At 49.8% G+C, this 14,796-nt stretch overlaps 3 protein-coding genes across 9 annotated transcripts in view; 1 reads left to right on the top strand and 2 right to left on the bottom strand.

The window, feature by feature from the left end:
* The window catches only part of ACIN1 (apoptotic chromatin condensation inducer 1), a 39,502-nt gene extending 38,398 nt beyond the window's left edge, over positions 1 to 1,104 (bottom strand). For all 7 annotated transcript variants that reach the window (XM_069595722.1, XM_069595724.1, XM_069595723.1 and 4 more), the window contains exon 1: positions 479 to 1,104. In XM_069595722.1, coding sequence (XP_069451823.1) covers positions 479 to 1,054 — 576 coding nt within the window. In that variant the 5' untranslated portion in view covers positions 1,055 to 1,104. The remainder of the gene's footprint in view (positions 1 to 478) is intronic.
* Positions 685 to 3,627, top strand: C7H14orf119 (chromosome 7 C14orf119 homolog). Its single transcript, XM_070292467.1, has 2 exons — positions 685 to 1,128; positions 2,506 to 3,627. Exon 2 carries the CDS (start codon positions 2,507 to 2,509, stop codon positions 2,933 to 2,935), a length of 429 nt encoding a protein of 142 aa, XP_070148568.1. The 5' UTR covers positions 685 to 1,128; position 2,506; the 3' UTR covers positions 2,936 to 3,627.
* A 3,789-nt stretch (positions 3,628 to 7,416) lies between these two features.
* On the bottom strand, positions 7,417 to 14,453 carry CIROP (ciliated left-right organizer metallopeptidase). The gene is given in 12 exon segments (XM_069597386.1): positions 7,417 to 7,520; positions 7,523 to 7,783; positions 7,898 to 7,961; positions 8,164 to 8,192; positions 8,195 to 8,282; positions 8,690 to 8,733; positions 8,736 to 8,833; positions 9,139 to 9,207; positions 9,283 to 9,373; positions 9,477 to 9,694; positions 9,696 to 9,738; positions 14,342 to 14,453. Coding segments are annotated over 12 exon segments (1,221 nt in total).
* Between the last annotated feature and the right edge of the window lie 343 nt (positions 14,454 to 14,796).

Below are 14,796 nucleotides of genomic sequence, written 5' to 3'. Positions count from 1 at the left end.
CCTAGTCAAGCAGACATTTTTGCCCTACCCCAATTCTATTCATTCGGATACCAATAACCAACCCCATCAACCCCTCCGGCCAACTATACCCCTAACTCCGACCCAGCCCAACTCGCCCCCCTCAGGCCAGCAACGCCGGTGGTTGTAGTGGGATTTAACTCCTTCTGCAGCGCATGCGCCGAAACCACAGACACAAACAAGGAGGGGGTGGGGGAACGAGGAAGGAGCTTAAGACACTCCAGGAGAGTAGCGCGCACCCTCCCATTTTGGGCTCGCGCCGCTACCGTTAAGGCGGGAACCGGCGCTATTTCTACTCCAGCGCGAGCCTCGCCAACCACCGTGCGCGCGGATCCGGAGGCTCGCGCTGGCGGCCTGAGCTCGCTCGCGCCGAGCCCGGACACTGCGCCTGCGCCGCGGCAGAGACTCGGCTCTACCGGGTCCGCTTCCCTCCGACACCCCGGCAACGCCGTCTCCTCACCCCTTTGAGCCGCTTGACCAGGGCACTCTTCTGCCCGCTCTTGGCTAGGCCTCGCTGCTCCAGTGCGGCCTTCAGGTCGGTCACCCGCAGCGCCTGAAGAGGCTTCCCGTCCAGAGTCACCTCCTCCAGCTCCGCCATCTTGCGTGAGGTACTCGGGTCCGTCCCGACGGCTTCGGGCATCTTCGGTAATTTCCGCCAACGCCCTTCGAACGTACCGAGTTGGCCCCGCCCACTGCTATAGTCAACCCCTCGATTACCACTCAGAACTCCCCGGGTTCCTCCGGAAGTGCTCGGGTGTTTCCGTCTGCACATCGGCACCAATTGGTTCTTTCCAGCCTCCCAGCCTCTCCCCGCCTCCCGCATCCTGCTTTCAGAGCTCGGTTCTCTTCGTCTTACCGAGGTTTTGAATCGAATCCGTTCGGAAGCTGTCGACTCTGGCCTAGCCATAATCGGAATTATTCGGCTATCTCCGGCCCTAAGGCTGAGGCGCTGTGGAACTTGGGTGTTTGGGGCGGGTCCGGGGCCGGAAGTGCGTGGGCTGCCGGGTTGGCCCTCCTTAGGGTTTTCAGGAAACATGGAAGCGGCCGCGATAGTTGGAGTCTAAACCCTGTTGTGGCGGTCTCCGGGTGCCCTGTGAGAGAAAAGGGGAGGTAAGCGGGGTAGAAGTACCTCCCTCCTTGGGCCGGGCAAGACTCAGTGTTTGCGTGCTACCCTTAGTGTGGCAAGCCTCCAACTCTTCTACGGATACAGCTACCGCCTCCCATCTTCCGAATCTCCGCCACTCCCATCTAGGGCTGTGTTGCTCTTTGGGACCTCGGAATGCCAGATTCCGTGGCCTCCAAAGTGGAAGGTGGCAGCATAGTGTCTTTGGACCTGGCCTACGAACCAGTTCTTGATCATTGAACTTGAACTTGCCATTGAAGCTATGTCGCAAGACTCGGGAAAAGTTCTCCCTTTCTCTGAATAAGAGAATAATATTCCTTTAGGAAGAATTGCTTCTTGTAGGGCCACTGTGAAAAAGAAACCTCCTTGAGCTGTTTTGGTAGTGAACTGATGGTAATTGCTTCTGGGTTTCTTTGTCAGTAGAAACGCTCCAGCTTAGAACAGAAGAAACACAAACAGTAAAATATGTCGTAAACAAGTAGTTTGTTTTCATCGAGATTCAAACTGTGGGATTTGAGAACTATTTAAGCTGGTTGACCAGCTGCATTAGTGATGCTAAGGCCGGTCATCAACAGGTATTCTATTAAACACGAAGAAAAATGTTCATACATGAATTGTCACAGCAGTATAACACTTGCTAGGTCCCTAAGCCAGCAAACCAACTAGACCGTTTTCTCAGTCCTTCAAAAAGAATTGGCTGCTTTTCCTGTTTTTCTTACTCTGTTATCTCATTTTGGACAAGGCACCCTCACTAACTCTGCTCTTCAATTTTTCCTGATGCTTTACAGGAAATGTAAGAAAATAATACAGTTATAAAGTTCTTATTTCAGAGGCTACATGCACATTGCAGAGAAGGCTCTTTCACTGTGTAAGATTTTCTCTCTTTTTTTTTTTTAACGTACTGTTGATAGCTCAGAAAGGATTAGCATCTGGGTCCTGACCAGCTGCTTGGTAAATTAAAAAATGTATACCTTTTTTTCATTTTAGGGAAGATATATTGGACCAGTATTAATCGTTGATTTTTTTCTTTACTCAACCTAGAACATAGAATTAGGTGGGACAGAATGAACAAGGGATGCTTTGGTTATTTTTAGATTCTTTGTAGGAATGATGGAGGGAGGCAGTGGTTGGGGAGGGTAATGGATTTGAAAAAGAGGAAAGTTGGCAGATATGAAATGAAGTTATTCTTGGGTGCTTTCTGTAAGGTAGTTGGATAATAAACAAAGGACCCTGTTGTTTTTCTGTAAACCAAATTGGTGAAAAGTAATAGATGCTGGTTGAGTGTGGTAAGTTTCCATGTTGTTGGGAAGCTTTGTTTTCGTTGCTCTATCCAGAGAGTACATAACAGTGCTTTTATGTTTCAGGATGCCACTGGAATCGTCTTCCTCTTCAATGCCGCTTTCCATCCCTTCTCCCTTACCCCCAGTACCAGACAATATTTCTAACTCTTCTCCTCCTCCAATGTCTTACATCACTTCCCAGGAGATGAAGTGTATTCTTCACTGGTTTGCCAGCTGGTCAGGTCCTCAGCGTGAACGTTTCCTTCAGGACCTGGTAGCTAAGGCAGTACCAGGAAAATTACAGCCATTGCTGGAAAGTCTGGAGCAGCTTAGTGTGTCTGGAGCAAACCGACCACCTTGTATCTTTGAGTGCCAGTTACGTCTTTGGGATCAGTGGTTTCGAGGTTGGGCTGAGCAGGAACGCAATGAATTTGTCAGGCAGCTGGAGGTCAGTGAGCCAGACTTTGTGGCAAAGTTTTACCAAGCAGTGGCTGCTACAGCTGGTAAAGAATGATATTAAAAATCAAAGAAAAAAAAATCAAAGAAGATAGGCAGAGCTAATGCAGCCATGGCCACAGCTTTACTGTGAGAACTTGAAATGTATCATCAAAGACTTGGAGATGGTGTCCTGATCAGCTGGCGGAAACTACCTGACAAGTACAGGCCTGGTGATTCCAACAGCCTGTCAACTGGACTCCTGCTGGAAGTGTTTTCCATCTGAGCAAATCCAGATCAGCAGCCTGCTTCCTAGCTTACTTCAAGAATTTAAACACTTCCTTTGCAACTGTAACTGAAAGGAATCTATACATTATAACTCAAATCCATTACCAGCCCGGCTTGTTAGGGTATCAGGTAGAGCATTTGTACAAGGTCATGACCTAGCTGGATTTGCGTGGCCGGTTCACTATCATTACCAAATTCTGGCATAATTTTGTAACATCCCCACTACTAGCTTTCCTCTTGATGATTTAGTAAAATTATGGAAAAATCAGGAGACAGATGTTTGTTCCCTTCACCCTGATGTTTGTTTGAATCCAAATAGTGACTTTATATGTGGCATCTTTTGAACTGGTAGCAGATGTTCCTATCTTATAAGTTTGCTTTACAACAATATGAAAACAAGTAGCATTCTTTATAGGCTGAAGGATTTATTTTTTTATGTCAAAATAACGAAAAAAATAATAAAAATGTAACGAATTTTCAGAACCATAAGTCTCTACTTTTTTTTTCCATTCCAAGGCTAGTGTAATGTTGATATACAGAGAAAGAGGCATTCTGAGAAAAGTAGAACGTAAATATAGACATTAGATGAACTTTTATCCAGTGTCTCTTAAGAAATCATCTCTGCTGTAACCCCTGTCGTGCTCCAGGTAGCATCACACTTTGTGATCCCTCCACTGGGCCCCCTGTTGTGCACTGGAGCTCTGGTGAATGATAAAAGGGCAGGAGGTCCCACCTGAAGAGTAGCTTCTTTCTGATAGGCCATGGTTCCCAGTGCATCCACAGGAAAAACAACATTGGGCAGAATCCTATGGACAGACCTTGATGGGTCATGAAAAAATTATGGTCCAAAGTAACCAAAAACCTAGGAACGTAGAGGTGATAATGTGGCCTGGAATAGTGCCTAGGTGGCGGAGGGTCTTACCTTTGTTTTATTTTTATTTCTATTTTTTTGAAGTTACTCCTATTTATGTTTCTTTTCTTTTGCTCCATCGACACTCTCAGACCTTCCCTCACCCAGAACTCCCTCAGACCCTCTCTCAGCTATTTTCTTTTTTTCTACCTTTATTTTAATATCTAGATCTCCTAAATGGTAAGCAGAACAAGAAATCAATAAAAGGGTTTACACAACCTGAAATGAATGAGACCAAGATCCAAGACTGCCAGGAACCTATATTGTTGGAAGGAGAACTTGGCAGCAAGGGAAATGACTTAGGGGAAAAGCTAGACAATGGTGTCTGGGCAAGGTGCATTGGTCATGCACCAAGGTGATGCTCCTCAACCTGGTGCTCCAGTTATGAGGACTCTGTTTCCACTGCAGGGGACCCACGTTTGATCCCTGGTCAGGGAACTAAGATCCCACAATCTAGGCAGCACAGGCAAAAAAGAAGAAAAGGGGACTAGGAGCCGTATGTCCTAGAGATGGGTAAACTCCATTACTGTGGAGGGGAGAGGTGTCCCACAGTAATGGGCCCCATGTCAGGGATCCTTGTTTTCAGAAATACAACTTCGTATAGTCGCTGGTGGCGCAACAGGAAAGAATCTGCCTGAAAATGCAGGAGATGTGGGTTTGACTCCTGGGCTGGGATGCTCCCGTGGAGGAAGGCATGAGGACCCGCTCCTGTATTGCCTGGAGAATCCCATGGACAGAGGAGCCTGGCGGGCTACAGTTCATGGGACTGCGGAGCGGGCCACGACTACCGCGACGGCACAGCAGCACACAGGTCAGAGTATGAGTGAGTGTTTAAGCAACACAGTTTCAAATACCTAGATTCTGGAATTTGAAGACTTCTTGGAATGTTTCCTTACTTGCTGTTACTTGCTGTATTTTATGATAAGGGTGGCTTCTTCATAATGGTACTTCTAGAGGTTTCTTCTGGAGAGTCAAGGTCAGAGCCCTAGGCAGCATGCCAACTGAAGGCCCTTGGCAGCCAGGAAATTTCCACATATGTGCAGTGAACACCAGACTAGTGGTAAGGGGCTGTGGATATAGCACCTAAAAGGACTGATCTCTTTTTTCTTTTTTCTGGACACTTGGATCTCTTAATGGAAGTATAGTCCCTGAAAGAGTATGTCATGAAACAGGTGTGCGATGAACGGGAAGGTCTTCAGAGGAGGGTTAGGAAGTAAAGGACTTCAGCATTCTCCTTGGCCCCCTGTATAAATCCTTAGCTGGAAGCATCTCCTTACCTGCCAGTGCCTTCTCTGCTCACTAGAGCCTGTAGTACTGCTTCTGTCAGTGTTTCTCACTGTTCCTTCCCCAGGGAGTCTCTTGGAGACCCAACTAATCCTCAAGACAGCTGGAATAACAGGTCTTGGATTGAAAGATTTACAGTTTGTAAGTAATAGCATTGGTAACTGGAGAAGGCAATGGCACCCCACTCCAGTACTCCTGCATGGAAAATCCCATAGACAAAGGAGCCTGGTAGGCTGCAGTCTATGGGGTCGCTGAAGGTCGGACACGACTAAGCAACTTCACTTTCACTTTCATGCATTGGGGAAGGACATGGCAACCCACTCCAGTGTTCTTGCCTGGAGAATCCCAGGGACAGGGGAGCCTGGTGGGCTGCTGTCTGTGGGGTCACACGGAGTCGGACACGACTGAAGCGACTTAGCAGCAGCAGCAGCAGCAGCATTGGTAACTTCATTAGTCTAACACAACCAGCATGAGCGACAGAAGATCATAGTAGCCAGGTATCTGCAAGGAAATATGTAGCAGGGCATGGTTATAGCCTCAGTTACCTACTCAAGCCCACCTTCTAAGGAAAATTCATTCTAAATCAGAGTCACGGACTCAGTAGGGTACTTAGTAAAAAATGAATGAACATCAATACGTAAGCTATAGTGATTTATTGTACAGCGCAATGTATAGAGCCAAAATTGTATAGTAACTTTAAATGGAGTATAATCTATAAAAATATTGAAACACGTGTTTTCAATGTTGCTCTATGTACACCTGAAACTAAAATAGTATTGTAAAACAACTATACTCCAATGATTAAAAAAAAAAATTACGTAAAAACACATTGTGTGGTACTACCACAAGAGCACTTCCAAACTTTTTTGCCAGTGTGCTACAGCCAGTCCACTTCTGATACTCATCTGAATAGCCTTTCCTGGAAGGCATGGGGCCCAGGATGATCCCTCCACCTGCACTTTGTACACTGCCCTCTCTATGCATTGATGTAAACAGCAGCAGCCAGTCAGCTCTGCTTCCTTCCATGTGGCATCTGAGAGGGATGCCTGGCCTTGTCCCCAGGGAGCAGCTGTGAAGTGAGGTTGGCAAGGAAGCACCGACTCTAAGGATGGCAGATCTCCCCATGGGGATTCTCTGCCCCAGGTGGGAATCCATTTCCCTTCTCTGAGCGTTCACTCTGAAGGGCAGGGCAGAGGGTAGAATAGTGTTTGTCCAGATGCCTCAGAAGGAGACTTCTGTCTGGGCCAACTCTGTTTCATTCCGCTTTCTCTAGTCCAGCCACCCCGCTGACCAAGGGCTTGAACCTGCAGGGGCCTCCCAGCATGGGGTCTGGGGAGCAGCTTCATTTATCCAGGTGCGGGTAGTGGCAGCCCAGGCCGCTGTGTGTGGGGAATTAGAGAGTGACACGAGGATGGCGGCCAGTTGTGCAGCCCCTCAGCCCCGCAGCACATGCACGGCAGCCAGTACAGGAGAAGCCTGAGGCGCCATTCCCACAGGCGGTCACAGGGCCAGATTCCAGGCCAGGCCCTGAGAGACAGGAAGACAAAGAGGCCTCAGAACAAGTGAACCCCCCAAACCCCTCAAGGACAGCCATGCTCACAGTTTCCATTCCACGTTAGCAGCAGATAACCCCCTCCAACCTCTCCACTTACCCCAAGCTGACTTGAGTCAGAAATGCCCTCTGCAATTCTCCCTTATCTCTCACCCGGCTCCACAACAGCCCCTCTGCAGTGCTGTGGTCGACCTGGTCCCAGCCCCAGTCTTTTTTTTTTTTTTCTTCCCAAAAATTTCCTGATCTAACCTTTTGGCTGTAGCAGGTCTTCGTTGCTACACAGCTTTCCCTAGTTGCAGCAAGCGGGAGCTACTCTCCAGTTGCTGTGCTCAGGCTCCTCATTGTGGTGACTTCTCTTCTTTCGAAGCGCAGCCTCTAGGTGCACTGGCTTCAGTAGCTGTGGCTCGCAGTCGCTATAGAGCTTTGGTTCAGTAGTTGTGGGGCACTGGCTTAGTTGCTCTATGCCATGTGGGATCTTCCTGTCCTAGGGTTCAAACCAGTCTCCCTTGCACTGGAAAGTGGATTCTTAACCACTGGACCACCCAGGAAGCCTCAGCCTGAGTCTTTGAAGGCAGCAAGTGATTGGGTCAAGCCTAGGACATTGGGCACTGTCATAGGTAGCAGTCATTTACAGTCCTGGAGTAGTCAGACCTCCCAGTGTAAAGACAAAGGGCCCCACGGGAGGAGGTAGCATTTGACTGCTCCCTCTTCCTTCCATGACCCTAAGCTGTTCTCATTCTCACCGCTTCTTCCAAGGAAGCACCCAGTGAGCCTCCTACAGTTCCAAGTGCTTGGCCAGGCTGTGGTGGAAAGCAGCTGTCCCCACTCGTCTCGCCTTGTCACTTGCTTTGCAGAACAGTTCTCTCTAAGACTGAAAAGGAGAGATGGTACATGAGAGGGAAACTTCAGAAGGGTGAGAGAGAGTTGGAAGGAAGGGGTTGGTGAGATATCAGTGATTCCTTCTGGCTGATATGTGGAGAGACCTTGCCCTCATTCAGACAATCCTTCCTTCCATGTCTCAAGGAGCCATCCAGAGAAACCCAGGGCATGGAGCAGTTCATGGAGTGTGGCCTGAGGACACATGACTGCAAAGTGAAGGGACCGCAGCAGGGTGGACCCACACTCTCACCCCTCTGCCCAATCGGCTCTTCCTAGAGCTTGAGGAACCTTCTGTTCCACCCTGAGGAGGTCCTTCCACTTGGTGGGAAGCTGAGTGACGTGCGCCCCCTGCCTCAGCCTGTCTGCTTCTTCCTGTTCATCACGCAACAGTCACCATGACCACGACACTGTGGCTGAGGCTGGAAAATGCAGGGTGCAGGAGACAGTGGTATCAGCAAGCGGCCTGTCTTCTTAGTCCAGCTGGCAGCAGGCAGTGGGGGCTACAATAGATGAATATTCATGGACCAGGTCAGATGGGGGCAGAAAGGAGGGGACTAGGGTAATGCAGAGCTCTCCCTGAAAATGGAGGCCTAGGAAACTTGGCAAAGGTGGTGCCAAGGGATGGTGTGGGGGGTTTTCAGTGCCCATCCAAACTTCATCAGCATGCCCCCAAGTTACCCCAAATAAGCAAGATTTTTTTTTTCGGCTGTACCATACAACTTGTAGGATTTTAGTTGTCCCACCAGGGATTGAACCCAGGCCCTCAGCAGTGAAAGCCCAGAGGTCTAACCACTGAACCACTAGGGAATTCCTCCAAATAAGCACAATTTAATGAAAATGACTTATATGCTCCCTTTCTTTCCCATGACATCTAAGATTGAGATGCAGAGCCAAGAAAAGGGATTTGATTTGATCCTCACCTGTTGGTGGCGCTTGGATGTGTGGGCAACCCACACATACAGGAGAAATCAGTGTTTTGGATCCCTGGCCCCCCTTTCTGGATAGGTCAGCAGTGGGGTTCCTGCCCTGACCACAAGGCATAACCATGTAGATGGGTGTCAGGGGTATGGTAGGGAGTGAAATGTCTCATCTAGCTTAGCGGTTGGGCTGGGGAGAGGATGACAGGAAGCTGGGTACCAGGATAGGAGCCAGCTAGTCTGATGAACTGAATGTCGCCTAGGCAGATGCTTAGAACAGGGAGTCTTTCCCCCACTCCCTACCAGTCTCTGATTTAATAAATTGCGAAAGGAGAGGGGTTCAGGAATCTGCCCTGGTAGGAAGCACATTAAGTAATTCTGATGCTGGTGGTGGTGGAGAGGCCTAGATAGGCTAGAGGTCTTCGGTTCCCCAAATCCGATAAATCATTCTCACCTTCACCTTCAAGCAAGTCTCTCCTTCATATCCTGGTTTCAGGAGGCTGCACCTGACAGGAATGAAGCTGTAGGTGAGCTGGAGAGGTTTCTGGGTGTTCCTGAAACAGTACTGTATACATGTTCAGTCACATGAACTTGACTGGTAGTTTGGGGTGTGTGGCTCTCCCCAGACAGCATGGCAGTAATGTGCAGGGTTTGGATTCAGAAGCAGGGGTCCTTGCCTTAGAGGAACTTAGCAAGATGGGCAGTTTTACCTCCACATCCTAGACATCCCATTCCTTTTCTGTGTGGTCTCCCTGCCATAGCCTTCTCTGTCCCTTCAGTCTTCCTGTGCTCTTCAGCTTTCTCTCTCCAGCCTCTGTCCTTGCTACCAGGGCTCAGGATTCCCCTCTCACCTCATCTCCTTCAGGATTGCAAGCTCCCTCTGATACAGGATCTCCACCATGGCAGGTTTGGGTTTGGAGGGGTTGAGGATCCTGGGGACCAAGGAGGGTGAGGGAGGATGAACAGAAGTTTGGGGGAAGCGGGGAGAAAGGAGGCCTGAGGAGGCTCAGACGTCTGTGTCTCATCATGTAGACACCTGTCTGAGGCAGCCCCTCAGGAGGGGTAGACTCCCAGGAGGAGCAGGCCCCAGGAAGAGTAGCCCCCAGGAGGAGTAGATCCCCAGGAGGAGCAGTCCCCAGGAAAAGCAGTCCCCAGGAGGAGTAGATCTCCAGGAGGAGCAGCTCCCAGGAGGAGGAGTCCCCAGGAAGAGCAGTCCCCAGGAGAAGCAGTGGCAGCAGCCACATCTTATAAACGTCTCTCCATAGCCTGCTCTGGATCTAGCCTTCTGTTCCCGTCTTCCCTGCCTCACTTACATCTGGCTTTCTTCTCTTACCATCTCTCTTGAAATCCCCTCCACCAAGCTTGAGTTTTTTTTTTTTTTTTTTTCAAGATTTGAGTGTTGTTGACTAAATTCCTGCTAGGAGATCCAATGTGAACTACAAGGGCCAAGCAGCAGCCCCCACCCTTCCCCCCCTGGGGTGCCAGAAGCAGAGCTGGAGTGGGGCAGTGTTAATTCCTGAGGCCTCAACTGACCTTTCCAAAGAGGAGCCTACTTCCTAACTCTCTCCTAACCCTCTTTTATCTCAGCCTAAGTTCCTGTCATTCTGAGTGGACAACTGTGAAACCTCAGAAACGAAAAATTGGGATTACTTCATTCTTTGTTTCATAGATGCTTGCCTGTTTCATTGGAGTTGGACAGACAAGGCTCCTGCACTCCACTAGCTCCCAGGTCAGTATAGGGTGAACTCTAAGCTGTAAGACTTAGGCATTTCCTCCACCTGTGTAGAGCACATGGTGATTGCCATTTAAACACATGTAGGTTGACTAACATCACCTATGAGAGGCTGCTCTGTTAGCTTTGTGAGGCTTCATAGAAGCTGCTTAGAGGCCTGCCCAGAGGAAAAGTAAACTCTCAAAAAACATTAATAGAAGATGTTCAAATATATTCAACATGTGTTAGAGGGCATATTTAGAGGACTTCAGTTCTTCTTCTGAGACACACCTAGTTTTTTTCCTCCAAGTGTCAGAAATCTTGTTTTTATTTTTTTCCCCCCTCCTGGCCTGACTGGCCCAGTCTGGGGGAAACCCTCAGGGTCAGGGCTTGTAGAAGGGTTCAAGGTCTCTGCAGCTCTGGAGGTTTTCTGGTCTCCGGCTGCCACAGCTCCTAAAGCTTTGCTGCCCCCTTCTGGCCTTACTGGGATCGGGCGTGCCCTCTCCAGGGAAGGGGTTCATCCTAACTTCTCATAAGCTTGCACAACTTCAGACCCTCTAACACAAGCAGCACAGGAAACTCGTCATGTTCCTTTGGCTGGAATACTTCGTCCTGCCTTTGCCTGGCAAATCCTTCCTCATCTTTCAAGATCCAGCTGAGAAGTTTATTTGCCGGTTGAGACTTTTCTTTAGTTCCCCAGGCAGTGTTAGTTTGCATATCCTCTATTCTCCAAGGGCATTTCCTTCACATCTTTGAAGTAGTGCTTATTATATTCTCCTGACATTTCTTTTTGTGCTTGTTTCCCTGTCAGACTGGGAAGGGTAGGGGCTGAGGCTGATTCATCTCTGCATCTCAGAAGAAATATGAAGTAGGTACGGAGGGATAATGGAGGTGAGAGAGTGGAGTGTGTGTGCGTGCTTGGTTATTCAGTCGTGTCCGAATCTTTGTGTCCCCATGGCCATAGCCTGCCAGGCACCTCTGGCCATGGGATTTTTTTCAGGCAACAATACTGGGGTGGGTTGCACTTCCTTTTCCAGGGGATCTTTGATCCAGGAATCGAGCCCATGTCTCCTGTTGTCTCCTACACTGCAAGTGGATTCTTTACCTGCTGAGCCATTGGGTTGAGCCCCTGGGGAAGCCCAAGATGAAGGAAGGAAAGTGTAACAAGGCAAGGAGAGGAGGAGGGCAACAATCCTGTGATTGACCCTTCCTTTGTGCCCAGACATTGTTCCAAGCACTTTAGACTCAGGTAATCCTTTTGACAACCTTATGAGGTAGCTGTTATTATTACCCCATTTTTACAACCGAGGCAACATGGGTAGGCGGTATCCATGGGATTTGAATCCATGTATTTAGGCTCCTGGGCACAGGCTTTAATCCACCGTGCAGTAGCTTTTCAGGTGCCCAGTGTGGAGGCGAAATAAAGTGCTGAAAGGAAGAGGATGAGAAAGATAAGGGTGCAGAGAGAGAAAGGGGTAAGGAGAGGATGAAGGTGTTGAGATAGGGTGGAGTTGGAGAGGGTGAGGATGGAGATGAGAAAGAGGGCATGGAGGTGGGAAACTAGATGGGAAGGGGACACTGATGGAGGGTGGAGGTGAATGATAGGTTGTGGGGTGTGGGTCATGGGTTGTGCAGAGAAAGTGAGGCTGAGCACAGAAGTCATCCTAGGTAGAGTCATCCATCTGGGTGCTCCGTCCAGTATGATCACCTCTCAGTTCCTGCATCCTCTCATCTTAACATGCCTCTCCATCCACCTTAGCAAGCCCTCCCTACTCCCACCCAGGGTCAGACCCAGGCCTTATCACTAGAAACTGCAGTACCTATGAAATAACTGAATCAAACATCCCACTCTCTGATATGATCTCCTTTCCTTATGGTTTGTTTGCTCAAGCTGGCTTACTGTCGCTGTTCTAAAGCTCACTGAAGAACCATGGCCCTTCTTGTCTCTTCACCTCTTCTTATTCGCCTTAGGTTCCAGATTCAAAACAAAATCCCTCCCCTTCCCTGTCCGTCCCATCCATCCTGCTTCCCTGGGAGACCCCCATGACTAGATGAACCCAACATCTGTCTTGTCCACACTTGCTCCCAAGTAGGTAAGGACCCCTGAAGGAAGTCCCTCCAGAGGACAGACTGTTGTCACCTAAAATTGTCATCCTTGACTTCAACTGGCCACTCCCAAGATCAGAGATCTCAGCTCCCGCTTCCACTGTCAGCAACTGGGATTTTACACCTTTAAGCCTCTTTCTTGAAGCTTCCTACTAAGTCACTTGAAATCACCTCTTTTTCGTAGTGAAAACAGAAGCACTGAGAGGGGAACAAGCTCAGCGGACTCCAGACCTGTTTGGGTCTGTGTCTGCTGCTGCGTTTCTCCCCTTTCACCTTAGGAGAGAGGAAATGTCTTCTTCCTTTGGAAGGTGGTTCCACCCCGGGATGTTCTGCATCCCCTCAGAGCATGATCTGGTCTCAGCTCTTCTCTGACCTCACCTCTTCCCGTCAGTCTAGTCTGTTTCCAACCCCAGCCTCTGTCAATGAGTGGGAAGGTCCTGCTTGGGGAATTCCTGCCTCTGCTGGGAGCCCTCAGTTTTTGCCACAGTGATTCCTACTCACCTTTGAGGTGTCTGCTTACATGTTACTTCTTCAAAAGCCTTTCCTGACCCTCACTTTTAAATCAGATTCTCTTATAAGCATCTGTCACAATCATACTTTATTTCTGTCCCATAGCACTGCCTGCAGTTTAGAACCATCTATTTATTTTGGGGAGGGGGTATGTTTGTCTGTCCCCTTTGTGAATCTGTAAACCCCACAAGAGCAGGGACAGTCCTTGCTTATCCTATAGCTCCTAAAACAAGCAAAATGCCCAGAGGGTTGTAAATATTGTTTGAGCAAAGGAATGAATGAGAGTGATGAGAGAGAAGGGAGGTAGGAAGGTAGATGGAGAGTGAGGGGAAAGGATGGTGAGGAGGACAGGGTGCAAAAGTGAGGCTGGGGATAAAGGGGAGAAGAGGAGGGAGAGGACAGGCAGAAGGGGTCCTCATACTGGGTCTGGTTAAGGCTTCCAGACCCTGAGTAGGCTTCCCTGGAGCTCTGTCTCTTGGCCCTGCTGCCCGTAAGGTTTGAAGGCAGAGCCAGTGGGCGGGACTAGACTTTATCTTGGGGTGCAGCCCTAACCTCAGATGGTGACAGAGCTGGAGCCGGCAGGGGTTTTGCAAACCGTCCCGATTGCAGCAGGCCAGCAGTCTCACTCGGGACGGCGGGTGGGGCCTGGGCTTATCTCCTGAGCGCAGTCCTAACCTCAGATGGTGACCAAGCGGGAGCTACAGGCGTTTTGCAAACCGTCCCGATTGCAGCAGGGCTGGATGGTCTGGCCAGGGGTGACAGTGCTAGGTGTGGGGAGCAGTCGGGTTTTGCACAGTTTGGTGCTTCAGGGTGAAGCTTGGCTTGTGGGGTGTGGGGGATCCATGCTATGTACAGCTTGCCTCTACCTAACTCAGATCTGGGTTTCTGAAAGAGAAGGGGAGGTTCCAGCTCTGCATAGGGGGGTCTCTCCCTAGTAGGAAGCCTTCCTTCTCCCAAGTCCTAGAACTCTTCTGTTGCTCCATGAAGTCAGCATTGATGGCCAGGTGCAGCCGTTTTCCTCTGAAAATACCCATCATTTCTCCATGGGGTGGCCTCAGGGAGTTTCTGATGGGCCTCCTCAGTGAACTTCTCATTGGTGCTTTTCTGGGGCCAAGCCAGGTCTGCTTATGGGGGCAGCTGACAGGCCAGCCTGGAGTCCTGTCCAGGTTGGATCCTTCCCACTGGGGACCAGCCCCAGCTGAGTCCTGTAAGGAGAGATCTACCCACTGGTAGTGACAGGAAGTGACCGTCCCAGAGGAGTGCACAGGCCCTGGCACTGTTGCCTCAGCATCTCCCGTATGGCCCCCTCCATCCCATGGTCCCCTCACTGGCTTGGGGCAGGGTAGGGTAGGGGGTGGAGGTGAAGAGGCCCCTTTCCACCCCCACAACCCCAACCGGGATCTTGCAACACTGGGATGGGGGCCCTGGGGGCCCGGGCATGTGGCAATCCTTGGGGGGTGGGGTGGGGAGGTGTGCACCAAGCAGGGGGAGCAGCTTTCACAAGCAGCTGCCACCGCCACCTCAGACTGACCTTGGCAGGCTCACCTTGGACAACTTCCTGCCTCTTGGTGGTATGTCCAACATCCTCCCTTCTCCCCCTTCCCTGGGGCCTAAGATCTGGGCTGTCAGCTCAGGACTCTTACACTGGTCCCAGTTTTGTTCATGAAGGAAAAGTGGGCCGAACTGTGGACTGTAAAGCCAAGGGAACACAAGTGTGTGTGCTGCGGACCTTGATTTGCTGGTTTTCAAAGTTCCCATGCCCTTGTCCCAGGACCTTGTACCT

Source organism: Ovis canadensis, chromosome 7 (genome assembly GCF_042477335.2).
Source record: "Ovis canadensis isolate MfBH-ARS-UI-01 breed Bighorn chromosome 7, ARS-UI_OviCan_v2, whole genome shotgun sequence".
Taxonomy (NCBI): Eukaryota; Metazoa; Chordata; class Mammalia; order Artiodactyla; family Bovidae; genus Ovis; species Ovis canadensis.
Note: the sequence above shows the minus strand (reverse complement) of the source record. Positions and strands in the feature narration are given on the sequence as shown.

Coding starts and splice junctions, on each gene's coding strand:
- C7H14orf119 (XM_070292467.1), top strand. CDS start 2,507: ATGCCACTGGAATCGTCTTCCTCTTCAATGCCGCTTTCCATCCCTTCT.